The 27,780-nt window shown below is 47.3% G+C and overlaps 1 protein-coding gene across 2 annotated transcripts in view; it reads right to left on the reverse strand.

The window, feature by feature from the left end:
* Window positions 1-576: 576 nt before the first annotated feature.
* The window catches only part of TMEM14C (transmembrane protein 14C), a 425,910-nt gene continuing 398,706 nt past the window's right edge, over window positions 577-27,780 (reverse strand). The window contains exons 1-5 of one of the 2 annotated variants that reach the window (XM_075314766.1): window positions 16,113-16,181; window positions 15,162-15,238; window positions 13,674-13,775; window positions 4,902-4,989; window positions 577-728 (exon numbers count right to left, since the gene is read on the reverse strand). In XM_075314766.1, the coding sequence (XP_075170881.1) occupies window positions 671-728; window positions 4,902-4,989; window positions 13,674-13,775; window positions 15,162-15,237 (324 nt within the window). In that variant the 5' untranslated portion in view covers window position 15,238; window positions 16,113-16,181 and the 3' untranslated portion in view covers window positions 577-670. Of the gene's footprint in view, window positions 729-4,901; window positions 4,990-13,673; window positions 13,776-15,161; window positions 15,239-16,112; window positions 16,182-27,780 lie in introns of those variants that run through there. The other variant, XM_075314767.1, reaches the window with a different exon arrangement.

Below are 27,780 nucleotides of genomic sequence, written 5' to 3' on the forward strand. Positions count from 1 at the left end.
AACCCGATGCATACTGTAGCAAGGAGAGCAAGGAGCCAGCGCTAAGCAGTGCGCGCGGCTCCCTGCTCTCTGCACTGTGACATGTAGCTGCAGCACACATCGGGTTAATTAACCCGATGTGTGCTGCAGGAGAGCAAGGAGCCAGCGCTAAGCGCGGCTCCCTGCTCTCTGCACATGTAGCACAGCGACCTTATGATCGCTGCTTCTGCTGTGTTTGACAGCTAAGCAGCGATCATAACAGCGACTTACAAGGTCGCTGTTACGTCACCGAAAATGGTGACGTAACAGCGACGTCGTTGTCGCTGTCGTTTAGTGTGACACCAGCTTTACTCTCACAATTAGCCGACCTTTTACAGACCCCTGGGGATAGGTCATAAATGTCTAACTACCTGACGATAAAGCCAGTGAGAAAGTGGTACCATGTCTAAGCCTAAACCACAATGGTTCAGATGATGAAAAAAAAAGGTTATACTGCATTGATTAGGACATGTTCTTTATAGAATACGTAAGACTGGTCAGACTAGCCACATGCGTATTGTAACTTACATGTTACACAAATGACACTGTTCACATGAAGACTTTTAAAAGCAGGTTTGTTTTACTTAGAAAATTAAAGTCTTTACATCACAGGATCTGACACGGACTGTATACACAGGTCTCTAGATTTACATCAAGGATCATGAGGCTTCTGTAACATCTTAATGCCCAGTCTTCCTATCATTAAGAGGCTGTATAAGAAAGAAGAAAATAAAGACATTAATAAAATAAAATCAATTAAAAAAAACCCCAAACCTTACGATCACAATCTAACAACACAGCAAGCTAGGAGTTTTAGTATGTAACAAATTCTTACTAGGACAATGAGTCACAGGCAAGAATACCATTGCTGTAATGGGATCATCAATAGGGAGGATGGCCAGCCGGTGACCTCGAAACACACACAAAGTGGCTCATGTGTGAGGTCTCTAGTTTTCTCCGAGTGCTTCTTTACAGTCTATCCCAATATCGTCCCTAACCTAACCATTTGATAGTAGTGTCCTTTGGACATGTTCGCTTAGCTTTTTGAAGAGGAAGAAAACTACAAGTTTTTCAAGAGGAAACCACGGCGTTTTTTGGTTTGTTTAATCATGAAGTGTTTTTGTTAGAGTCTTCCTTTAGGCGTTTTCAGTAAAAAATGTTTTGCGTGTTTAAGCATTTTTTGGGGAGTTTTTTTTTTTCTTCTTCCTCTTAATAAATCCATTAAAACAATAATTTTTAAGACTAAAAGCCGACAAAATACTCACATGGAGCGGCTTCATAGTAGAAAACAAAAAAAATGGTCAGGTCACTGCTTTTAACAACCCATCACATATGTACTTTATCATGAGCAGGGACAGGACTGCAAAGTGGTGACTACACAGTGCTGATCCATCACATGTATAAAAAGGTTAAAAAAATTCAACAACTAAGAGACAATGTGTAAATGCCAAAATTTCAAAACCGTGGATCCCAGCGTTTGTACAGTGTTCAAAAGCATGTAAGGTAACAAGTGGCCGATCATATAGGAATGGGCCATTCATCTTATGTACAGTGGAACCTTGGTTTACGAGAACAATCCGTTCTAGGAGTGTGCTTGTAAACCAAGTTACTCGTCTAGCAAAGCAAAATTTCCCATAGGAAATACAAGCTCAGACAATTCGTTCCACAACTTGTTCAAATGTCCCATCCTGGTCCCCTATTGTGCCATCACACACACACACACTATGCTCACCTTACATTCCGTTGCCTCACTGGCCATCTAGTTCTTGCAGTTTGCCGGTACAGGATGAGTATCGGGTAACCATCGCGACTGATGCCAGAGCTTCTGCTACCACAGCGCTGACGTCAAAGGCATTAGCTGCTTGTCTCTGATTGGTCAGCACGCTGCCTTTGAATAGCGGCTGACAGCTGAAGTTCCTCCATTGTTGCGATGGTTACCCGATACACATGTGTGTGTGCGTGTTTGTGTGGACTACAAGAGCGGGTCAGAGGGCGGTTAAAGTACAGAACCGGAAGTGTGTGCGGTGAGTATTTGCTCGTTGAGGGGAGTTACAGCAAGCTTTGCTCGTATAGTGAAATGCTCGCAAACTGGGTTACTCATAAACCGAGATTCCAATGTATTCAGGAACAGCTAACATTTCCATTCATGGCTGATGTTGGATCAGACACAATAGATTTTAAAATACCTGATTTCTTATTTCCAACAGAAACTGTAAGAAGCAACCACTCCCTCCCCACCGAAAATAACATGCCACCATGGCAGAGTATTGTTGGTGGAGTCTAGAGAACCAGTTATTGCCCACAAGAATAGGGAGCCAATGCCTGTGGTGAAAAATGGCTATGAGATTCTGAATCAGAGCAGTGGCTTATACACCTTGTACAGGTAAATACACTTGTAAGATCGTCACATATCAAATGATCACGGACCAAGTCGGATCACAGTGTACAGTACAACACTATCCAACAGGAGGCGAAAACCAGTCCTAAAAATGTCAGAATAAAATGCTCACCAATATCATACACACTCTCTACAGACACTGATGTCACAGCCACTCAACCTCCACACTAGAGGGAAGGGGCGGCTGCTTAGCATAAGACATGCACACTAATAAGGCTTGCACTGGGAGCCCATCATATAATGAGTGAAATGCACAGTGTCTGAACTGTAACCCATTAAAGACGCCAAAAACCTAGGTCAGGCGGGCCCATCAGCACACACACATATATATACATATACACATATATATATATATATATATATGCACACATCTCACACGGATACACGCGATGCACAGTGTCTGACCATAGCCTATAAGTGACGTACAACACTAAGTAAAGGAGGGTCAGTTAGCACTATAGGAGTGCATAACACATGACAGGCTCACCATTTTACCACCTGAATTCAAAAGATATTAGTTTAAATTTTGACCTAGGTTTTTGGCATCATTTATAGCAGACCTGGGCAAGGGATCAGAGATTGAGACGTGGTGCTGCTGTAATGCATTACAGGGGCAGTATATAGTGCTGTAATGCATTACAGGTGCAGTATATAGTGCTGTAATGCATTACAGGTGCAGTATATAGTGCTGTAATGCATTACAGGTGCAGTATATAGTGCTGTAATGCATTACAGGTGCAGTATATAGTGCTGTAATGCATTACAGGTGCAGTATATAGTGCTGTAATGCATTACAGGGGCAGTATATAGTGCTGTAATGCATTACAGGGGCAGTATATAGTGCTGTAATGCATTACAGGGGCAGTATATAGTGATGTAATATATTACAGGTGCAGTATATAGTGATGTAATGCATTACAGGTGCAGTATATAGTGCTGTAATGTATTACAGGTGCAGTATATAGTGCTGTAATGCATTACAGGTGCAGTATATAGTGCTGTAATGCATTACAGGGGCAGTATATAGTGCTGTAATGCATTACAGGGGCAGTATATAGTGCTGTAATGCATTACAGGTGCAGTATATAGTGCTGTAATGCATTACAGGTGCAGTATATAGTGCTGTAATGCATTACAGGTGCAGTATATAGTGCTGTAATGCATTACAGGGGCAGTATATAGTGCTGTAATGCATTACAGGGGCAGTATATAGTGCTGTAATGCATTACAGGGGCAGTATATAGTGCTGTAATGCATTACAGGGGCAGTATATAGTGCTGTAATGCATTACAGGGGCAGTATATAGTGCTGTAATGCATTACAGGGGCAGTATATAGTGCTGTAATGCATTACAGGGGCAGTATATAGTGCTGTAATGCATTACAGGGGCAGTATATAGTGCTGTAATGCATTACAGGGGCAGTATATAGTGCTGTAATGCATTACAGGGGCAGTATATCGAGCTGTAATGCATTACAGGGGCAGTATATAGTGCTGTAATGCATTACAGGGGCAGTATATAGTGCTGTAATGCATTACAGGGGCAGTATATAGTGCTGTAATGCATTACAGGGGCAGTTACATACAATATTGGGTAGAATTGAGTTAAGTATATCAGTCCGGCCCTCTAAAAGGATCCCAAGTTCTCATGCGGCCCCATGAGAAATTTAATTGCCCACCCCTGAGTTATAGGTTACAGTTCAGACACTGTGCATTACACTTATCTATACGATGGGCTCCCAGTGCAAGCCTTATGAGTGTGCATGACTTCTACTTCTAGTGTGGCGGTTGAGTGGCTGTATCCTCAGCATCTTGCACTTTGGCTGCAGCCATCTTTATGAGGAAGGCTCACCACATTCTGTGTGTGCATACATCATCTGCCTTGGCTCCTTTTTGGTGAGTTTTTTTGATAGTTCTATGTGTTTTTTCTAACACTCTACAGACATAGCATTCACAATAGATAACAGAAACTGTAAGCGTTAGCGCAGCGGGGCGTGGTGCTCAGTGCACATAGGCTGCAGGAGTGCAGATAAGCAGGAGAACGCTTCATAGGGAAGAACTGCTCTCCAACAAAATGACAGTGACTATAAAGTGAACAGTCTGGGAGCTAGCTTTACGAATATAAGATAATAGGGGTCTGACTTCTGCCCCCGATCAGCTTTACCAGATTCTGCTCTATACAGTTTGTAGCATTTATACCTGCTATTGCAGCTTAGTCCTGTGACAGACAATACAAGAAGCACGTCATGGACCCATAGTATGACCACAAACACGAGGCTTTTGTTACGGTCTGCTCCATATAGCCATAAGGGTAAAGAGAGTGCAGCAACCTGAACCGCTCACCCTGTAGTGCCCTACTAATAGGATCTTTATGTAGGGGATGTCACAGTCATATGTTGAAGGACATTGCATCAGGCTCCAGACTGATACAATGGATTATTTGCCTACATACTAAAGCAGACATGTTACATGACGATATACCCACCTGGCACCAGCAATTAACCCCGCAGGCATGAACTTTCCAGAGTTGTAGAATCGGTATCCCATCACTCCTGCCAACGTTCCTGAAGCCACTGGAATATAAAAGGTAAAAATGACATTGCTGTATAGAGAGAACCCAACAGAACCGATGATAAAGCAGCTCTTAAAATTGAGCCCTCGTTGCTGTATCTCTCAGGCCATTCTGAGAACATGGTGGAAATTAGTGAATGATTTCTGCATCGTTCGAGGCAGTGCGACCTGGGAGGTTCTCCTCCGAAAACTATACATGTCAGCTTCAAAAGAGCTTTTCTCTTTGAAGTTGCCATCAAAGTGTCAGTTGAGCCGTGAGATAAAGCGCTCAGTCACCACGGATATCTGGCTGCTCAGGATATATGTTCATGGCTGATTAACCAAACCTCAAAAACCAGTGCCAGTGATAAAGTGACATTATCAGGGTGAGTGGTGGGCAGATGACTGACCTTCTCCAGTAGACCCCACCTTGTAACTATATTCCAGCAGGACATGTGCCATGGCTGTAAGGGGTAATGCTTTATTATCGGGCTTACGTAAGCACATCGCTGTACATTTCTAACCTTGAGGACACTTATCAGGTGGCAAATAGCTTAGACCACGTTCACACCTTATGAAAAATGACATCACATATCTGCAATTAATCCATAACATAGTCTGCCTCTTATACTTGTGGATTCCGCAGCAGATTTGGCTGCAGTTTCCCCCCTGCTCTATTACATTGATTAGGGTCAAACATGCGGTGAAAATTTGAAAACGTACAAAGACCACAGAAAAGAAGGGAATTTGGTTTACTTACCGTAAATTCCTTTTCTTCTAGCTCCAATTGGGAGACCCAGACAATTGGGTGTATAGGCTATGCCTCCGGAGGCCGCACAAAGTATTACACTTAAAAGTGTTAAGCCCCTCCCCTTCTGCCTATACACCCCCCGTGCTCCCACGGGCTCCTCAGTTTTGGTGCAAAAGCAAGAAGGAGGAAAAAGAATTATAAACTGGTTTAAAGTAACTTCAATCCGAAGGAATATCGGAGAACTGAAACCATTCAACATGAACAACATGTGTACACAAAAAAACAGGGGCAGGCGCTGGGTCTCCCAATTGGAGCTAGAAGAAAAGGAATTTACGGTAAGTAAACAAAATTCCCTTCTTCTTTGTCGCTCCATTGGGAGACCCAGACAATTGGGACGTCCAAAAGCAGTCCCTGGGTGGGTAAAATAATACCTCGTAAGAGAGCCGTAAAACGGCCTCTTCCTACAGGTGGGCAACCGCCGCCTGAAGGACTCGTCTACCTAGGCTGGCATCCGCCGAAGCATAGGTATGCACCTGATAGTGTTTCGTGAAAGTGTGCAGGCTCGACCAGGTAGCCGCCTGACACACCTGCTGAGCCGTAGCCTGGTGCCTCAAAGCCCAGGAAGCGCCCACGGCTCTGGTAGAATGGGCCTTCAGCCCTGAGGGAACCGGAAGCCCAGCCGAACGGTAGGCTTCGAGAATTGGCTCCTTGATCCACCGAGCCAAGGTTGATTTGGAAGCCTGTGACCCTTTACGCTGGCCAGCGACAAGGACAAAGAGTGCATCCGAGCGGCGCAGGGGCGCCGTACGAGAAATGTAGAGTCTGAGTGCTCTCACCAGATCTAACAAGTGCAAATCCTTTTCACATTGGTGAACTGGATGAGGACAAAAAGAAGGTAAGGAGATATCCTGATTGAGATGAAAGGGGGATACCACCTTAGGGAGAAATTCCGGAACCGGACGCAGAACCACCTTGTCCTGGTGAAAAACCAGGAAAGGGGCTTTGCATGACAGCGCTGCTAGCTCAGACACTCTCCGAAGTGAAGTGACTGCTACTAGAAAAACCACTTTCTGCGAAAGGCGTGAGAGAGAAATATCTCTCATTGGCTCGAATGGTGGTTTCTGAAGAACCAGCAGCACCCTGTTCAGATCCCAGGGTTCTAACGGCCGCTTGTAAGGAGGAACGATGTGACAAACCCCCTGCAGGAACGTGCGTACCTGTGGAAGTCTGGCTAGGCGCTTCTGGAAAAACACAGAGAGCGCTGAGACTTGTCCCTTAAGGGAGCCGAGCGACAAACCCTTTTCCAGTCCAGATTGAAGGAAGGACAGAAAAGTGGGCAAGGCAAAAGGCCAGGGAGAAAAACCCTGAGCAGAGCACCACGACAGGAAAATTTTCCACGTCCTGTGGTAGATCTTGGCGGACGTTGGTTTCCTAGCCTGTCTCATAGTGGCAATGACGTCTTGAGATAACCCTGAAGACGCTAGGATCCAGGACTCAATGGCCACACAGTCAGGTTGAGGGCCGCAGAATTCAGATGGAAAAACGGCCCTTGAGATAGCAAGTCTGGTCGGTCTGGTAGTGCCCACGGTTGGCCGACCGTGAGATGCCACAGATCCGGGTACCACGACCGCCTCGGCCAGTCTGGAGCTACGAGGATGACGCGGCGGCAGTCGGCCCTGATCTTGCGTAACACTCTGGGCAACAGTGCCAGCGGAGGAAACACATAAGGGAGCTGAAACTGCGACCAATCCTGAACTAAGGCGTCTGCCGCCAGAGCTCTGGGATCTTGAGACCGTGCCATGAACGTCGGTACCTTGTTGTTGTGCCGGGACGCCATGAGGTCGACGTCCGGCACCCCCCAGCGGCAACAGATCTCCTGAAACACGTCCGGGTGAAGGGACCATTCCCCTGCGTCCATGCCCTGGCGACTGAGATAATCTGCTTCCCAGTTTTCCACGCCTGGAATGTGAACTGCAGAGATGGTGGAGGCCGTGGCTTCCACCCACATCAAAATCCGCCGGACTTCCTGGAAGGCTTGCCGACTGCGTGTGCCGCCTTGGTGGTTGATGTATGCCACCGCTGTGGAATTGTCCGACTGAATTCTGATCCGCTTGCCTTCCAGCCACTGCTGGAACGCTTTCAGGGCAAGAAACACTGCCCGTATTTCCAGAACATTGATCTGAAGCGAGGACTCTTGCTGGGTCCACGTACCCTGAGCCCTGTGGTGGAGAAAAACCGCTCCCCACCCTGACAGACTCGCGTCCGTCGTGACCACCTCCCAGGATGGGGGTAGGAAGGATTTCCCCTTCGATAATGAAGTGGGAAGAAGCCACCACCGAAGGGAAGCTTTGGTCGCCTGAGAGAGGGAGACGTTCCTGTCGAGGGACGTCGGCTTCCTGTCCCATTTGCGTAGGATGTCCCATTGAAGAGGACGCAGGTGAAACTGCGCGAAAGGAACTGCCTCCATTGCTGCCACCATCTTCCCCAGGAAGTGCATGAGGCGCCTCAAGGGGTGTGACTGGCCTTGAAGGAGAGATTGTACCCCTGTCTGTAGTGACCGCTGCTTGATCAGCGGAAGCTTCACTATCGCTGAGAGGGTATGAAACTCCATGCCAAGGTATGTGAGCGATTGGGCCGGTGTCAGATTTGACTTTGGAAAATTGATGATCCACCCGAAACTCTGGAGAGTCTCCAGGGTAGCGTCGAGGCTGTGTTGGCATGCCTCTTGAGAGGGTGCCTTGATCAGGAGATCGTCCAAGTAAGGGATCACCGAGTGACCCTGAGAGTGGAGGACCGCTACTACAGTAGCCATAACCTTGGTGAAAACCCGTGGGGCTGTTGCCAGGCCGAACGGCAGTGCCACGAACTGCAGGTGTTCGTTTTCTATGGCGAAGCGCAAGAAGCGCTGGTGCTCTGGAGCAATCGGTACGTGGAGATAAGCATCTTTGATATCGATCGATGCAAGGAAATCTCCTTGGGACATTGAGGCGATGACGGAGCGGAGGGATTCCATCCGGAACCGCCTGGTCTTTACGTGTTTGTTGAGAAGTTTCAGGTCCAGGACAGGACGGAAAGACCCGTCCTTCTTTGGGACCACAAACAAGTTGGAGTAAAAACCGTGGCCCTGTTGCTGAAGAGGAACAGGGACCACCACTCCTTCTGCCTTCAGAGTGCCCAGCGCCTGCAGAAGAGCCTCGGCTCGCTCGGGAGGCGGGGATGACCTGAAGAATCGAGTCGGGGGACGAGAGGTGAACTCTATCTTGTAACCGTGAGACAGAATGTCTCTCACCCAACGGTCTTTTACCCGTGGCAGCCAGGCGTCGCATAAGCGGGAGAGCCTGCCACCGACCGAAGATGCGGAGTAAGGAGGCCGAAAGTCATGAGGAAGCCGCTTTGGTAGCGGCACCTCCGGTGGCCTTTTTAGGACGTGACTTAGACCGCCATGCGTCAGAGTTCCTTTGATCTTTCTGAGGCCTTTTGGACGAGGAGAACTGGGACCTGCCCGCGCCCCGAAAGGACCGAAACCTCGACTGCCCCTTCCTCTGTTGGGGTATGTTCGGTTTGGGCTGGGGTAAGGATGTATCCTTTCCCTTGGATTGTTTGATGATTTCATCCAAACGCTCGCCAAACAATCGGTCGCCAGAAATTGGCAAACTGGTTAAGCGCTTTTTGGAAACAGAATCTGCCTTCCATTCCCGTAGCCACAAGGCCCTGCGGAGTACCACCGAATTGGCGGCTGCAACCGCCGTACGGCTCGCAGAGTCCAGGACAGCATTAATAGCGTAAGACGCAAATGCCGACGTCTGAGTGGTTATGGACGCCACCTGTGGCGCGGACGTGCGTGTGGCTGCGTCAATTTGCGCTTGACCTGCTGAGATAGCTTGTAGCGCCCATACGGCTGCGAACGCTGGGGCAAAAGAAGCGCCGATAGCTTCATAGATGGATTTCAACCAGAGTTCCATCTGCCTGTCAGTGGCATCTTTGAGTGAAGCCCCATCTTCCACTGCAAGTATGGATCTAGCTGCCAGTCTGGAGATTGGAGGATCCACTTTGGGACACTGAGCCCAACTTTTGACCACGTCAGGGGGAAAAGGATAACGTGTATCCTTAAGGCGCTTAGAAAAACGCTTATCTGGACAAGCATGGTGATTCTGGACTGCCTCTCTGAAATCAGAGTGGTCCAGAAACATACTCGGTGTACGCTTGGGAAACCTGAAACGGAATTTCTCCTGCTGAGAAGCTGACTCCTCCACCGGAGGAGCTGAAGAAGAAATATCCAACATACGATTGATGGACGCAATAAGGTCGTTCACTATGGCGTCCCCGTCCGGAGTATCAAGATTGAGAGCGGCCTCAGGATCAGAATCCTGATCAGCTGTCTCCGCATCATCAACCAGAGATTCCCCCCTCTGAGATCCTGCACAATATGATGATGTCGAGGGAAAATCTAAGCGAGCTCGCTTAGTCGGTCTGGGGCTGGGGTCTGTGTCAGAACCCTCAGCCTGGGATCCATGAGATACCCCGGGAGGACATTGTTGGTCCAGCTGAGGTGGGCCAGGGAACAAAGATTCAACAGAGTCCCTGTGCTGAGATACCGGCCTGGACTGCAAGGCTTCTAGTATCTTAGCCATAGTCTCAGAGAGTTTTGCAAACTCCGTCCCAGTCACCTGCACAGTGTTAGCAGGTGGCTCCCCCTGGGCCCCTCTTAGCAGAGGCTCCGGCTGAGTAAGTGCCACAGGGGCCGAACAGTGCACACAATGAGGGTCAGTGGAACCTGCCGGTAGCGGGGTCGTACATGCGGCGCAGGCAACATAATAAGCCTGTGTTTTGGCACCCCTGCCTTTCGTGGGCGCCATGCTATTATCTTCCCTGAGTAACACAATAGGGTATATAGCCAGAAATCAACTGTGCACCATACAGTGTAAAACATATATACCATAAACATATAATGTTACACTACTGCACAATGGGGCTAGCACCACAGGTGCTGCTTACCACCCGCCTAAAGCGGTTGTGAGGCCACCAGAGTCCCTGCCTGGGTCTCCCAGACTTTGTCCCCCTCTGCAGCGTCCGAGGAGCTGACAGGAATGGCTGCCGGCGTCCTGAGGAGAGGAGGGAGCCGTGGGCGTGACCCAGAAAGAGCGGGAACTGGTGCCCGCACTGTGCACAGTGAGAGGGGTGGAGTATGCAAAGCATGCTCCAGCCCTCAGTGCTGCTCGTTCTGTGCAGCGTGCCGCCCTTCCCCTGCCTGTCAGGGCTGTGGGCGGGAGGAAAGGAAACTAGGCCGCAAAAAGCCGGGGATTCTAGTAATAAACGCGGCCGCCGTAAAAGCGCGGCCGGCGTGAAAGTCCCCGGCGCACTACAATTCCCAGCCGCGCCGCAGTGTTTCCATGGCCGCAGCGGTCAGTGCGGCAGTCCCTATACATAAACACACTCAGCAACGCTGAGTGTGTAATGGCACATATTAACCCTGTCAGCGCCGTGGTCCCCGGTGCACTAGCACACCCAGCAAAGCTGGAGTGTTGCTGTGCGCTGTCCCCACAGGGATACAGAGTACCTCCAAGTAGCAGGGCCATGTCCCTGAACGATACCCGGCTCCTATCCAGCAGGCTCCACAGGAGTTGTGGATGAAGCACGGTCTCAGTGCCTGGAGACCGATAGGATCCCACTTCACCCAGAGCCCTGAGGGGGATGGGGAAGGAAAACAGCATGTGGGCTCCAGCCTCCGTACCCGCAATGGATACCTCAACCTTACAACACCACCGACAAGAGTGGGGTGAGAAGGGAGCATGCTGGGGGCTCTATATGGGCCCACTTTTCTTCCATCCGACATGGTCAGCAGCTGCTGCTGACCAATCTGTGGAGCTGTGCGTGCGTGTCTGACCTCCTTCGCACAAAGCAAAAAACTGAGGAGCCCGTGGGAGCACGGGGGGTGTATAGGCAGAAGGGGAGGGGCTTAACACTTTTAAGTGTAATACTTTGTGCGGCCTCCGGAGGCATAGCCTATACACCCAATTGTCTGGGTCTCCCAATGGAGCGACAAAGAAATCGCATAGCAACAGCTCAGTGATCATAATCACCAGAGAATAGAGTCTTTCAATTTGCTAAAAAACAGAGAAACCCAAACAAGCAGTGATTGAATGTTTCAAACATTTATTAAATAAGTGCTGTAGGGTATAACATTAAATACGTTATATACAGGACCAAGAGAAAGGATGTGCTGAGGGGTAAAGAAACCCCACGTGTCCCGGAAGAGTAAAGAGGGAGTTAAGAAACTCATCAAGGGTGATCATACAAGACCTATAGGCAAGATGCCCAGAGTACAAGGAGAAACCTACATCAATTTAGTACAGAGGCACTCACATAGGATGCAAAATATGCTTCCATGTGTGGCATGAGATGAGGCAGAAATTACTCACCGAGGTCTGATCACCGTAGGTACCGGGATAACACGTGGGGGCCGGCGTCCCAACACGTGTTTCGCGTTGGTGTGCTTCTCGGGGAACGGGTGAAAATTTGCACAATAATGAACGTACTGTGGATTGGAAACGCCACATCATGCTTTCAGTTTTGATCGGATTTTTTCCACAAAGTGTGAACGAGGTTTTGCCGTGCAATAAGACAGAGACGTCCCTTACACCACAGGCCCGGTGGTGATATCTTATGCCCCAATATTGCCCTGATAGAATGTCCCCTTTTATCCACGTATCATCTTTTACTTCTGAAGTAAATATTTTTTGCTAAATCACTTTAGAAATGAACATTAAAAGGGGATTACCCAGTGAAAAAAAGTTATCAAATGATAGGTTAGCACTTTGAATGGCAGGGGTCTGACTGGAGCTGCATGCAGTGCGAAGGCTCGACCATTGCTCCATTCATTCCCTATGAGGCTGACGATCGTTGTGCTCGTTTCTTCCCGGCAGTCCCACAGAGAATAAATGGAGCGGTGGTTTGGCATCTGCCCGCCACTCTATTTTGTAACAAGGATAAACGTGCCCTGATCTGCCAGTGGTCGGACCCCACGATCAGTAATTTATCACTTATCTTGTGAACATGTGATAGCTTGTTTTCACCAAACAATCTCTTAAAGAGAACCTGTCAGGTACAATATGCACCCAGACCCACGAGCAGTTCTGGGTGCATATTGCTAATCCCTGTATACACTAGCATAGATAAAAGGATCTTTGGGAAAAGTATTTCTAAAGATCTTATGCAAATGAGCGCGTGTACTAGTCCCAAGGGCATTATTTCCCTAACTAGTCCGCCCACATAGCATGCTCGCACGCCCCTGTGGGCGTACCGACATGCTAATGAATACGTAGCAACGCCACACATACCTCACTGTTCATGGCAGCCGCTGGAGGATGGATGCGCAGTGCGCATAATCCGGAGTACCCAAGACTTCCGATCATGCGCACTAAATTGATACTGGGTGTAAGCTTCCCGACTTCAGTGAGGTACAGTGCGTATGACCAAAAGTGCTAAGGACTCCAAATCATGTGCACAGCGCATCCATCCTCCGGCGGCCGCCATGACTAGTGAGGTATGTGCGGCGTCGCTGCGTATTCATTAGCTTGTTAATACACCCACAGGGGCTAGCACACCCCTGTGGGCGTACTAACATGCTAACGAATACACTGCGACGTGGGCCGTAGCTATACGTAGCCATGTGGGTTGACTAGCTAAGGGGAGACACGCCCTTGGGACTAGTCCCCACGCTCATTAGCATAAGATAAAAGATCTTTGGAAATACTTTTTCTAAATATCTCTTTATCTATACTAGTTGTATACAGGGACGGTTAGGCAGGATTAGCAATATGTACCCAGAACTGCTCGTGTTTCTGGCTGCATATTGCACCTGACAAGTTCACTTTAAACGCTCAGGTTTTAAGGGGTAAGGTGTCTTTTCAGATGGTTTGGGGTTTTGTTTTTTTAGTTTTTTTAAAGAGTACTTACTCAGTGAAACTAAGATGTTCTTCGAGTCCTGTGACATCTGATAGGCCCCCAGGCCAGCCAAACTTCCAAACAGAAGACCAGCAGCCAAAGACGGCACGCTGCCTGGAGAGAGAAATACACAGGTACAAGGTAACATGGGGAGTGGAAAAATCTGCAGGTTACACCGAGAGCCCAACCATTTATAATTACATGCACATTAAGGAGAATTCTGGTTTGGCTTTTATCCCAAGTCATGTAATAAGGCTTGTTAAAGGGGCGATATTGACTTATAGAATTACTCCTTCCAATACGTGGCATTAGAGTTCAAGTCTTCTTCATCTTCAAAGACGCAATTTGTATAGTTAGGCTGGGGCCACACGGGGCACTACTGCGATGCTCGCATGAGACTCGGCTCGTGCTGGCAGTACAGCAGAGCCGAGTGTCATAAGAGTCTGCCTGCATCTGAGGTCCGATCATGTGAGCAGACCTCAGCTGCGGGGAGGCGGGCCGGCACGGAGGAGGGGAGGGATTTCTTTCCCTCTCTTCTGTATAGCCGGCTATTGCCATTCTCACCCTGCACTGGCAGTACACCGGAGTACCGCGAGTGCAGTGCGATTTTCCTCTCGCCCCATTCACTTGAATGGGTGTGAGAAAGAGTCTCGGATTACAATCGCAGCATACTGCGATTGTTTCCTCGGTCTGATTAGGGCTGAGAAAATAATCGCCCATGTGTGCTGACACACAGGCTAGAATTGGTCCGAGGGGAATTCGATGTTTGATCGCACTCCACTCGCACCGATATTCTCACCGTGTGGCTTAGGCCTTGAGACAAAATTATTTGAGAAGTTGTATTAATAGAATTTGAAACTGGGATCCAACAGCAGTACTGAGAGAAGCTGAGGGTGGTCAGACATCACCCATAGGTACCAGTCACAAATGGACCATGCTGAATGTGCCCGAGAGGGAGATCACGGAACGCCAAACTGTTAGATGTCTGGAAAAGTAACCATCTCCGTCTGGTGTAGACTCCAGTGTTACGCGCTGCTCACAGGGCCTGTAATACATATGGTCTAATACATATGGTGGGATCCCGGGTGTTGGACAGTGGAGCTCAGACAACTTTTCATGTATGGACACCTTCAGATGTAGGACAATCCGACCTGAGGACAATCTTTAGTCTTTAGTATTGCACAGTGAGACGTCCATCCTCTCCATAGATAATAATTCCATCACCTATGTAATACTAAGGAAATCCTGAAGACATGGCCTGCTGGTGGCCCCTGAGGTCTGGGGTTGGGGACATGCTGTAATGTGTGGGCATAGTGGGACCCTCCCCTGATGGCAGGTGTTGCAGAATCAGCGGTTTTACTAACTTTTTGGGTTGATTTCTACTGCTTTTTTTTGTCTGGTCGCTATAAACATTAACACTGGTTCCTCGGACAATATTCTATGAATTCTGTATTACGTGAAGATGAGTAAAACAACAGCAATACACACTGAGCAACCTACCAGCTTTGACATAGCCGATGACCCCTCCGGAGGCCACCAGAGCCGCGTAGCCGAAACCAAACCACTCCACGCCCATTCTAGAAGAGAAACGCGTTACATTACTGGCACAGATGAGAACAGTCATTAACCCCGCAGGCCCGGACCTCAGGGTCTACACTCCAGGACACCTGTATGATCACACATATTCCCTGAACATTGGATGACATTTCCTCAGAAAACACGTCAGCGCTATGGTATATTAATAGCGCTCTGTGTACATGAGCGAATCAGGAAGACATATACAAGCAGATACCGGTCAATAAAGACAACTGTGGCGTTCTCACTTTTCACACGTACGACGTTCACAATCGGAGCGCGGACCACAATGTCTCCTCATCCATTCGCACCAACCTCATAGGGATGTATGAAGCCGGTGGGGTCAGGAGACCTGCGGACACTGGACCTTGTGACCGTCGTACGTGTGACATTGGCCGTATACAAGGGCCGGGGCGTCAGGTCTCATTTACCAGGAGATACAGATACTTTTCTGTAAAAGTCAGAGGATGCCATCAGGCCCCATTCTCCATCCGCCATGGGGACAGGCGCACTGCCATTATTTACAGGGAAAAAATGTAAGGCTATCATTATATAATAGGATCCAATAAACAGATCGCTGGTCGGTGGTTTGTATGAAATGCTGGAGAGAAGCAGGAATACGATGGAGGGCGAGAATATTATAACCCACCCCGCCCTCCCCATAACAGAGGGGCTGCCAGGGCACGGAGAGGTCGGGGGCAGCAGTCTGCAGACACAGCTACACATGGGAAATGCGTGCATAGGGCAGACATAGCGCAGGACACCGGGCAGATCGCCGAGCGAGGCATGGAGCAGAGCACAGTGTCCGTCCCCGGGTCACCTGCTGCGGGCACCACCGGTGTCAGGAGGCTGCTCATATCACAGCCAGAACGTTACCTGTCAGGTCAGGGATCCGGGCGATGTAAGGGCACCGCAGTATGGCTGAATGGTCACATGATCTCGGCTGGAGCACGTGTCATATAGAGCCCGCCCCTCTGGGCGGAGCCTGACACACTTAAAGCGGCAATGCAGAAATTCGCTGGAAACACATTTGTGCGTGTAAAATCGGTCCGAGTCTCATGCGAGAAAGTAGCATGATCTCTGTTCACGTTATGATCAGTGTGCAATGCAACTGCACTGCGATCCTGGGATTTTTCTCATGATTGCAGTGCGTGTGCAATGCATGTTTGATGCATATGGGATCCGTTTTTTACTATGTCATCTGCCATTCAGCTCTGCTACATGGCCGCTGACAGCAGACACAGACAGAGCCATGTAGCAGAGCTGAATGGCTGCTGACAGCAGACACAGACAGAGCCATGTAGCAGAGCTGAATGGCAGATGACAGCAGACACAGACAGAGCAATGTAGCAGAGCTGAATGGCTGCTGACAGCAGACACAGACAGAGCCATGTAGCAGAGCTGAATGGCCGCTGACAGCAGACACAGACAGAGCCATGTAGCAGAGCTGAATGGCCGCTGACAGCAGACACAGACAGAGCCATGTAGCAGAGCTGAATGGCCGCTGACAGCAGACACAGACAGAGCCATGTAGGAGAGCTGAATGGCAGATGACAGCAGACACAGACAGAGCCATGTAGCAGAGCTGAATGGCAGATGACAGCAGACACAGACAGAGCCATGTAGCAGAGCTGAATGGCCGCTGACAGCAGACACAGACAGAGCAATGTAGCAGAGCTGAATGGCCGCTGACAGCAGACACAGACAGAGCAATGTAGCAGAGCTGAATGGCCGCTGACAGCAGACACAGACAGAGCCATGTAGCAGAGCTGAATGGCCGCTGACAGCAGACACAGACAGAGCCATGTAGGAGAGCTGAATGGCAGATGACAGCAGACACAGACAGAGCCATGTAGCAGAGCTGAATGGCAGATGACAGCAGACACAGACAGAGCAATGTAGCAGAGCTGAATGGCCGCTGACAGCAGACACAGACAGAGCAATGTAGCAGAGCTGAATGGCCGCTGACAGCAGACACAGACAGAGCCATGTAGCAGAGCTGAATGGCCGCTGACAGCAGACACAGACAGAGCCATGTAGGAGAGCTGAATGGCAGATGACAGCAGACACAGACAGAGCCATGTAGCAGAGCTGAATGGCAGATGACAGCAGACACAGACAGAGCCATGTAGCAGAGCTGAATGGCCGCTGACAGCAGACACAGACAGAGCCATGTAGCAGAGCTGAATGGCAGATGACAGCAGACACAGACAGAGCCATGTAGCAGAGCTGAATGGCCGCTGACAGCAGACACAGACAGAGCCATATAGCAGAGCTGAATGGCCGCTGACAGCAGACACAGACAGAGCCATGTAGCAGAGCTGAATGGCCGCTGACAGCAGACACAGACAGAGCCATGTAGCAGAGCTGAATGGCCGCTGACAGCAGACACAGACAGAGCCATGTAGCAGAGCTGAATGGCAGATGACAGCAGACACAGACAGAGCCATGTAGCAGAGCTGAATGGCCGCTGACAGCAGACACAGACAGAGCCATGTAGCAGAGCTGAATGGCCGCTGACAGCAGACACAGACAGAGCCATGTAGTAGAGCTGAATGGCAGATGACAGCAGACACAGACAGAGCCATGTAGTAGAGCTGAATGTCAGATGACAGCAGACACAGACAGAGCCATGTAGCAGAGCTGAATGGCCGCTGACAGCAGACACAGACAGAGCCATGTAGTAGAGCTGAATGGCAGATGACAGCAGACACAGACAGAGCCATGTAGCAGAGCTGAATGGCCGCTGACAGCAGACACAGACAGAGCCATGTAGTAGAGCTGAATGACCACTGACAGCAGACACAGACAGAGCCATGTAGCAGAGCTGAATGACCACTGACAGCAGACACAGACAGAGCCATGTAGCAGAGCTGAATGGCAGATGACAGCAGACACAGACAGAGCCATGTAACAGAGCTGAATGGCCACTAACAGCAGCCACAGACAGAGCCATGTAGCAGAGCTGAATGGCCACTAACAGCAGCCACAGACAGAGCCATGTAGCAGAGCTGAATGGCCACTAACAGCAGCCACAGACAGAGCCATGTAGCAGAGCTAAATGGCAGATGACAGCAGACACAGACAGAGCCGCACGATCAGAATGAAGTCGGATGAACTTCACCCAACTTCATTGTCATCCCGCGGCTCTGTCTGTGTGTCAGGGCCTGATTTTCGGTCTTCGGGGAAGGTCTCACCAGTGACCGCAAATCCCCTGAGTGACTTAAGTGATCAGCGGTGCCGTTACTGAGGTTACCCGCACCCACAGCAGAAGTCCTCCAGCTGAGATCTGTGGCCGCGGGTAACCTGAGTGACGTCATCGCTGATAGCGCGACTCACTTCAGTTGCTGCGGGGAGCTCACAGAGAGAGGTCGTGGTCTGTGACCGTTCTCTATCAGCTTCTGATGTAGCAGAGCTGAAAGCGTCGTAGAACCTCTATGGATTACGTCGGACCGGGAGGGGTATTTCGGGACTTGAATAAAGTGGTGAAAGAGGGTTGTTTTTTTTTGTTATTCATTTCAAATAAAGGATTTTTTGGTGTATGTCTTCATTTTCTTTATCTTACAGGTTAATCATGGAAGGTATCTCGGGGAGACGCCTGCCATGATTAATCTAGGACTTAGTGGCAGCTATGGGCTGCTGCCATTAACTCCTTATTACCTCGATTGCCACCGCAGCAGGGCAAATCGAGATGGCCGGGTACAGTCCCGTGACTGTCACATCTAATGGATGCGGCAATTCCAGGTGGCTGCTGGCTGATATTGTTAGGCTGGGGGGCTCCCCATAACGTGGGGCTCCCCATAACGTGGGGCTCCCCATCCTGACAATAGCAGCCTCCTGCTGTATGGCTTTACCCTGGCTGTATACAGCAAAAAATACACTTAAAAAATAACCTTTAATGAGTCTCTTTAAAAAGAGGATTCATCTTACCTCTATAAAATCAGTATCTGTCACAGAAAATGCCGTGCTATGATACCCACTTCTCTCAGAGGGGTCCAAGCACTCTGCCACAGAATATATATATATAAAAATGACCACCACGCCACAGAGTAAGTACAGATCTATTCACTGACAACACACCAGGGAAGAGAATTGACTACCCCCACTAATGTGTTGTTCCATACAAATATGCAGTAGTCCTTAATTAGGGGACAAAGCAAACATGTACCCAACCTGTTGGTCAAGTAATAATCATTACCTTTCTGACCAATAGGCATCAGTGGTTCAGAAAAAACATGTCAATGGAATGCACCAGCACTGGTGAGATCGTTCCATTTATTTACATGTATAACTGTTCCAGTGAATCTTGGTGTTTGGGAGCATTGACATGTTTTTTCTGAACCACTGATGCCTATTGGTCAGAAAGGTAATGATTATTACTTGACCAACAGGTTGGGTACATGTTTGCTTTGTCCCCTAATTAAGGACTATTGCATATTTGTATGGAACAACACATTAGTGGGGGTAGTCAATTCTCTTCCCTGGTGTGTGGTCAGTGAATAGATCTGTACTTACTCTGTGGCTTGGTGGTCATTTTATATATATTCTGTGGCAGAGTGCTTGGACCCCTCTGAGAGAAGTGGGTATCATAGCACGGCATTTTCTGTGACAGATACTGATTTTATAGAGGTAAGATGAATCCTCTTTTTAAAGAGACTCATTAAAGGTTATTTTTTAAGTGTATTTTTTGCTGTATACAGACTTAATGATCCATTAATACCATACCAGTAGCTACATTGATTCTTTACCCTGGCTGGTATCAAAATTGGGGGGAACCACATGCCGTTTTTTTTTTTTAAATTATTTATTTATTTAATTAACTGCACAATATAGACACGCCCACCGGCGGCTGTGATTGGGTGCAGTGAGACAGCTGTCACTCATCGTGGGGGCGTGTCTGATTGCAACCAATCATAGGCGCCGGTGGGCGGGTAAACCAGTGAATACTAGATAGAATAATGAGCGGCCGTTTTTTTCAAAAGAGGAAAAGCCGCCGGAGCAGTGTGAAAGCCGTGCAGCGCCGCGCTGGTGATAGGGGATCAGTGAGTATGAGAGAGGGGGGGGGAGAAGGATAGTCCGACAGAGAGATGGACAGTCAGGGAGACAGAGAGACCGACATCGACAGACCTCACTCATTTGCAGTGTTTTCTGCAACATGCGATAAATGTATTTATAAAAACGGATGTCACTAGGATGGTGTATGTGCCGTCCGTATGACATCCGTTTTTTTCACGCACCCATTGACTTTCATTGGAGTGACTCACGCGTGAAACTCACCAAAACGCAGCATGTCCGATTTGGACTGAGAAAAAACTAGCAGATGGGAGCTGCCTCATTGATTAACATGGGTCCAAGTGCAATGCGAGATTTTCTCGCATTGCACTTGTGCGAGTTAATCGCAAGTGTGAAGCCGGCCTTAGCAGAACAGAAGGCTACTGAGCCGCTTCAGGAAGCTCAGGCAATTTTTTTTTCTTGAAGTGTCTGGAGACATTTACTGTCTGCACCAGATTCCAGCACCAAATTTACATCTCCTGGCAAAAAACTGCACCAAAACCATTTTTGTGCCAAGAGATGCAGATTTGGTGCTGACATTTTTACACCATATTCCTGCACCCAATCTACACCTCCTAGCAAAAAAAAAAAAAAAATTGCATCGCTATAGCATCAACATTACATGGCGTTTCAATGTGTTTGGGGTTTTTTTTGCCAGGTGTAGATTGGATGCAGTGATATGGTGTAAAAATTTCAGCACCAAATCTGCATCTCTTGGCAAAAAAACCCACAGTTTTCTGTCAGGAGATGCAGGTCTGTATACTGAGTGACCTCACCTGAGGTGGGGGTCACTTAGATCAATGAGGTCACCTGAGGTCAGGTTACCTGCAGTCACAGGTGGAGGACCATGGGAACTAATAACCTGAGTGTCGTCACGGCTCATTGCGCGGCTCAGTCTCTATCTGAGGCCCACAGCAGGTGGTCATTTTCTATGACCACACGCTGTCACTTCAGCTGTAGCAGAGCGGAATCGTCATGGGACCTCATATGAATTATGTTGGACCCTGGGTGTTTTGGGGGTTAATAAAAAAGAGAAAGAGGGTGGGTTTTTTTGTATTTTATTACAAAATAAAGATTTTTCCAGTGTTTGTATTTATTTCTTTTCAGTTACAGATTAATAAAGGAGAGGGGTCTCATTGACGCCTCCCATTCCTAATCTAGAGCTTAGTGGCAGCTCGGAGCTGTTATTAACCCCTTATTACCCTGGCTGCCACTGCATTGGTGCAATTGGGATAAGCCAGCTGTGCAAAGTTCCAGGACTGTTGCATGTAATGGATGTGACAATCTCGGTAGGCTGCTAGCTGATATTTTTAGGCTGTGGTCCAATAAGCATGGCTCTCCACAGCCTAAGAATGCCAACCCCCAGCTGTTGGCTTTATCATGGCTGGGTATCAAAATTAGGGGGACTGCACGCCATTTTTTAAAAAAAATATTTAATTTTTGTTCTTTTTTTTAAAAAAAAAAAGATGCATGGGGTTCCTCTTATTTTAATAGACAGCCAAGATAAACACACTGCTGGGGGCTGCAGCCATATGCTATATCTGTGCTGAGTATCAAAATATGGGGGACTCTACACCAATTTTTATTATTTATTTTTACACCAATCTACACACAGACAGAGCGCCTGTGATTGAAAGCAGTCAGATACGCTGTCACAGAAGGGGGGGGCATCTGAGTGCAGCCAATCAGAGACACCAGGACTGCTGGTGGGTGGGGGAAGCAGTGCATATGCATGAGGCTAATGAGTGACCCGAGACGTAGCGTTACAGCCGTGCAAGGGACTTGCAGCGCTGGGGTGCTGGGTTCAAATCCCACCGAGGACAACATCTGGAAGGAGTGTGTATGTTCTCCCCGTGTTTGCGTGGGTTTCCTCCGGGTACTCCGGTTTCCTCCCACACTCCAAAGACATACAGATAGGGACTCTAGATTGTGAGCCCCAATGGGGACAGTGTTGCCACTGTATGTAAAGCGCTGTGGAATTAATAGCGCTAAATAAGTGAATAAATATTATTATTATTATTATTATTACATGCCTGCTTTCCCCTTTTTTTTCTGACCCTTGGGGTGTCGCTTCAGATCCACAGGTCACTTCCTTTAACTGTTTAGTGGCTTTGCAAACGTCAGGTCGTCTTCACATGATGCCTTTGTGATGGCATTTATTTCCCCCAGCAATTATACAATTTCAGAAAACTGAGGCACAAAAAATCCTGCATTGTATGAACCCAGCTTCAAGTGGTAAAAAGACGCTCAAAAGCCTGGATCTGTGCATGCTAAGCTAATTCTGCACAGAAATGTGCACGTCCAATCCTTGGAATATTTCCTGGCAGCTTTTTAAAATCTATTAAAAACATGAATGTTTAAATCCCTTCTCACAAACATAAATCTCAATAAGTAAAAAATAAAAATCACATTTGATATTTGCTGTTTATGTAATTGCCCAAAGTAATAATATTTATCCCATACGGTGGATGCTAAAATGGGAAATTAAAATGGAATTTGCAATAATGGCAATCCCCCCCCCAAAAAAAATACATTATAAAGCAATCAGAACATCTATAGAGACAAAATAATAAAAAAAGTAACAGCTTTTGTAAGAAAGGGAGGTTAAAAACCCCGCACGCACGAGAATGTGACACTGACACTTCTGGTCCTTAAAGGGAACCTGTCAAGTGCAATATGCACCCAGAGACACGAGCAGTTCTGGGTGCATATAGCTAATCCCTGTCTAACTGTCCCTGTATACACTAGTATACAGTCAGGGCCAGAAATATTTGGACAGTGACTGTTATTTTAGCTGTTTACAAAAACATGTTCAGAAATACAATTATATATATAATATGGGCTGAAAGTGCACACTCCCAGCTGCAATATGAGAGTTTTCACATCCAAATCGGAGAAAGGGTTTAGGAATCATAGCTCTGTAATGCATAGCCTCCTCTTTTTCAAGGGACCAAAAGTAATTGGACAAGGGACTCTAAGGGCTGCAATTAACTCTGAAGGCGTCTCCCTCGTTAACCTGTAATCAATGAAGTAGTTAAAAGGTCTGGGGTTGATTACAGGTGTGTGTTTTGCATTTGGAAGCTGTTGCTGTGACCAGACAACATGCGGTCTAAGGAACTCTCAATTGAGGTGAAGCAGAACATCCTGAGGCTGAAAAAAAAGAAAACATCCATCAGAGAGATAGCAGACATGCTTGGAGTAGCAAAATCAACAGTCGGGTACATTCTGAGAAAAAAGGAATTGACTGGTGAGCTTGGGAACTCAAAAAGGCCTGGGCGTCCACGGATGACAACAGTGGTGGATGATCGCTGCATACTTTCTTTGGTGAAGAAGAACCCGTTCACAACATCAACTGAAGTCCAGAACACTCTCAGTGAAATAGGTGTATCTGTCTCTAAGTCAACAGTAAAGAGAAGACTCCATGAAAGTAAATACAAAGGGTTCACATCTAGATGCAAACCATTCATCAATTCCAAAAATAGACAGGCCAGAGTTAAATTTGCTGAAAAACACCTCATCAAGCCAGCTCAGTTCTGGAAAAGTATTCTATGGACAGATGAGACAAAGATTAACCTGTACCAGAATGATTAGAAGAAAAAAAGTTTGGAGAAGAAAGGGAACGGCACATGATCCAAGGCACGCCACATCCTCTGTAAAACATGGTGGAGGCAACGTGATGGCATGGGCATGCATGGCTTTCAATGGCACTGGGTCACTTGTGTTTATTGATGACATAACAGCAGACAAGAGTAGCCGGATGAATTCTGAAGTGTACCGGGATATACTTTCAGCCCAGATTCAGCCAAATGCCACAAAGTTGATCGGACGGCGCTTCATAGTACAGATGGACAATGACCCCAAGCATACAGCCAAAGCTACCCAGGAGTTCATGAGTGCAAAAAAGTGGAACATTCTGCAATGGCGAAATCAATCACCAGATCTTAACCCAATTGAGCATGCATTTCACTTGCTCAAATCCAGACTTAAGACGGAAAGACCCACAAACAAGCAAGACCTGAAGGCTGCGGCAGTAAAGGCCTGGCAAAGCATTAAGAAGGAGGAAACCCAGCGTTTGGTGATGTCCATGGGTTCCAGACTTAAGGCAGTGATTGCCTCCAAAGGATTCGCAACAAAATATTGAAAATAAAAATATTTTGTTTGGGTTTGGTTTATTTGTCCAATTACTTTTGACCTCCTAAAATGTGGAGTGTTTGTAAAGAAATGTGTACAATTCCTACAATTTCTATCAGATATTTTTGTTCAAACCTTCAAATTAAACGTTACAATCTGCACTTGAATTCTGTTGTAGAGGTTTCATTTCAAATCCAATGTGGTGGCATGCAGAGCCCAACTCGCGAAAATTGTGTCACTGTCCAAATATTTCTGGACCTATCTGTAGATAAAGAGATCTTTAGGAAAAGTATTTCTAAAGATCCTTTATGATATGCTAATGATGCCTCTCAGCATATTAGTATGCGCACAGGGATGTACTAACATGCTATTCAATTCAGCATCACCAGCGGTGCCATGCATACCTGTGTCCGCTGTGACCGCGCTTCTGAATGCTGGGCACTTTTAGTCATACACTCTAAATCTCTCTGAAGCCGGGACATGTACACCTGGCTTCATACTGTGCATGACCGGAAGTGTCCGGCGTTCAGAAGCGCGGTCACAGCGAACACAGGTACACACGGCACCGCTGGTGATGCTGAATTGAATAGCATGTTAGCACGCCCACAGGGGCATACTAAGAGGACGGACTAGTCAGGGGATATAACACCTTTGGGACTAGTCCCTGCGCTCATTAGCATAAGATAAAAGATCTTTAGAACTACTCTATCTTTATCTATGCTAGTGTATACAGGGATCGTTAGGCAGGGATTAGCAATATACACCCAGAACTGCTCGTGGTCCTGGGTGCATATTGGACCTGACAGGTTCCCTTTAATAAATAGGTTTCACAGACCCGATGAGACGAGCTTGCTTACGTTTAAAATCCATGTCATAATGTTTCCGTCATTCCTTTAGGATTTTTTGTTTTTACCCCATCTGATACTGAAATGTGCCTTTTATGACGGCACAGGCACACAGTGTATGGACGCTCATGTTACGTATGACTTTCTGAATGTCTGTGAGAAAATCTTACTTGGATCGGATATGACGGATTCTCTTATGTGAACATTGATGAGGATGAAGCCTCCATTCCAGTCGTGTCTTAAAGGGGCTGTCGGGGCTAATATGATAAGTCTGCAGTCACTCTATGTGTCACTCTATGTGTCTGCAGACTTGTGAATCCTCACATCATACACACGGACAAGATTCTCCGGGGTCAGCATTGGGAATCACGGCCATGTGACCGCAGGTATGAGATATGCAAAGTCGTAGACAGAATCCAACAAGACTGTTTCTGGCTTTGCACAATACACTTGCATTGAACGCGATGGAAACAGTCTAGTTGGATTCTGTCTGCGACTTTGCAAATCACATACCTGTGGTCACATGATCGTCATTCCTAACGTGGATACCGGAGAATCCTCAGTGTGCACAATGCGCGGATTCATAAGTCTGCAGTAACAAAGTGACACATAGAGGGACTGCACATCTGTGGATTTACACTGGACAACCCCTTTAAGTAAACAGCTGCACAGGCGCAGCAGTACAACAAATACAATTACACAGTACATGCTCACACGCGGAGCCACTGCTGCGTGTTCCTGGCACTGCCCCTGGTATTCTGTTTACATTGGCTGCAGACAGCATGTGGTGTACACTGGATGTGACGTCTGCAGCTAATCAATGGCCACGGACGGCATGTGGTGTACACTGGCTGTGACGTCTGCAGCTAATCAATGGCCACAGATGGCATGTGGTGTACACGGTCTAGGATGTCTGCAGCCAACGTAAACAATTTACTGAATAGGAGCGATGTTTTAAATACTTTTTACTCAACTGTGTTCAGACAGGAAAAGCATATGCCATGGGAAATACAGAGTGATCATCTAAACGCTTCATTAAGTATGACCTGCCTAACCCAGGAAGAAGTGCAGAACCGACTTAGTAACATTAAAATTGACAAATCACCAGGCCCTGATGGCATTCACCCTCGGGTATTAAGGGAGTTAAGTAATGTGATAGACAAGCCTCTATTCCTTATATTTAAAGACTCTATAGAAACTGGGTCTGTTCCACTGGATTGGCGGCTAGCAAATGTGGTACCAATATTCAAAAAAGGGTGTAAAAGGGAACCTGGAAACTATAGGCCGGTAAGCTTAACATCTGTTGTGGGTAAAATGTTTGAAGGGTTTTTAAGGGATACTATTATGGAATGTCTCAATGTTAATAATTATTTAACTCCATATCAACATGGATTTATGAAGGATCGCTCCGGTCAAACTAACCTGATCAGCTTCTATGAGGATGTAAGCTCTCACATGGACCGAGGAGAATCATTGGATGTCATTTATCTCGACTTCGGTAAAGCATTTGACACTGTCCCACATAAAAGACTGCTAAGTAAAATGAGAAAGCTTGGGCTCGGGGAAAATGTGTGTAGATGGGTAGGTAGCTGGCTTAGTGGTAGAACACAAAGAGTAGTTATTAATGGCGCATACTCAGATTGGGCCAGGGTTACTAGTGGGGTGCCACAGGGGTCTGTATTGGGCCCCCTACTATTTAATATATTTATTAATGATCTGGTGGATGGTTTACAGAGTAAAATATCAGGATTTGCAGATGATACAAAACTATGTAAGGTAGTTAACACAAAGGATAGCTTGCAACTACAGATGGATTTGAGTAAATTGGAGAATTGGGCTGAAAAATGGTAAATGAGGTTTAACACAGATAAGTGTAAGGTTATGCACATGGGAAGGAGAAACAGATGCTATGATTACGTACTAAATGGGAAACTGCTGGGGAAATCAGACATGGAAAAAGACTTAGGCATATTAGTCAATAAGAAGCTAAATTGGAGTGCCCAGTGTCAGGCAGCAGCCACCAAAGCAAATAGGGTGATGGGATGCATTAGAAGAGGTCTGGGGGCACGAGATGAAAACATCATTCTCCCTCTGTACAAATCACTCGTCAGACCACACTTGGAGTATTATGTGCAATTTTGGGCGCCGGTGCTCAAGAAAGACATTACTGAACTTGAAAGGGTTCAGAGGCGGGCTACTAAAATAATAAATGGAGTGGGTGCATTACAATACACGGAAAGGTTATCAAAATTAGGTCTATTTACTCTAGAAAAGAGAAGACTTAGGGGAGACCTAATAAACATGTACAAATATATCAGAGGGCCATATAGAGATCTCTCCCATGATCTGTTAGTACCAAGGACTATGACAAGAACAAGGGGGCATTCTCTTCGATTGGAGGAAAGAAAATTCCTATATCAGCATAGAAGAGGGTTCTTCACGGTAAGAGCAGTGAGGCTCTGGAACTCTCTTCCTAAGGAAGTGGTGATGGCCAACTATCTGAATGAATTTAAGAG

The sequence above is a fragment of the Anomaloglossus baeobatrachus genome, chromosome 6 (genome assembly GCF_048569485.1).
Source record: "Anomaloglossus baeobatrachus isolate aAnoBae1 chromosome 6, aAnoBae1.hap1, whole genome shotgun sequence".
Taxonomy (NCBI): Eukaryota; Metazoa; Chordata; class Amphibia; order Anura; family Aromobatidae; genus Anomaloglossus; species Anomaloglossus baeobatrachus.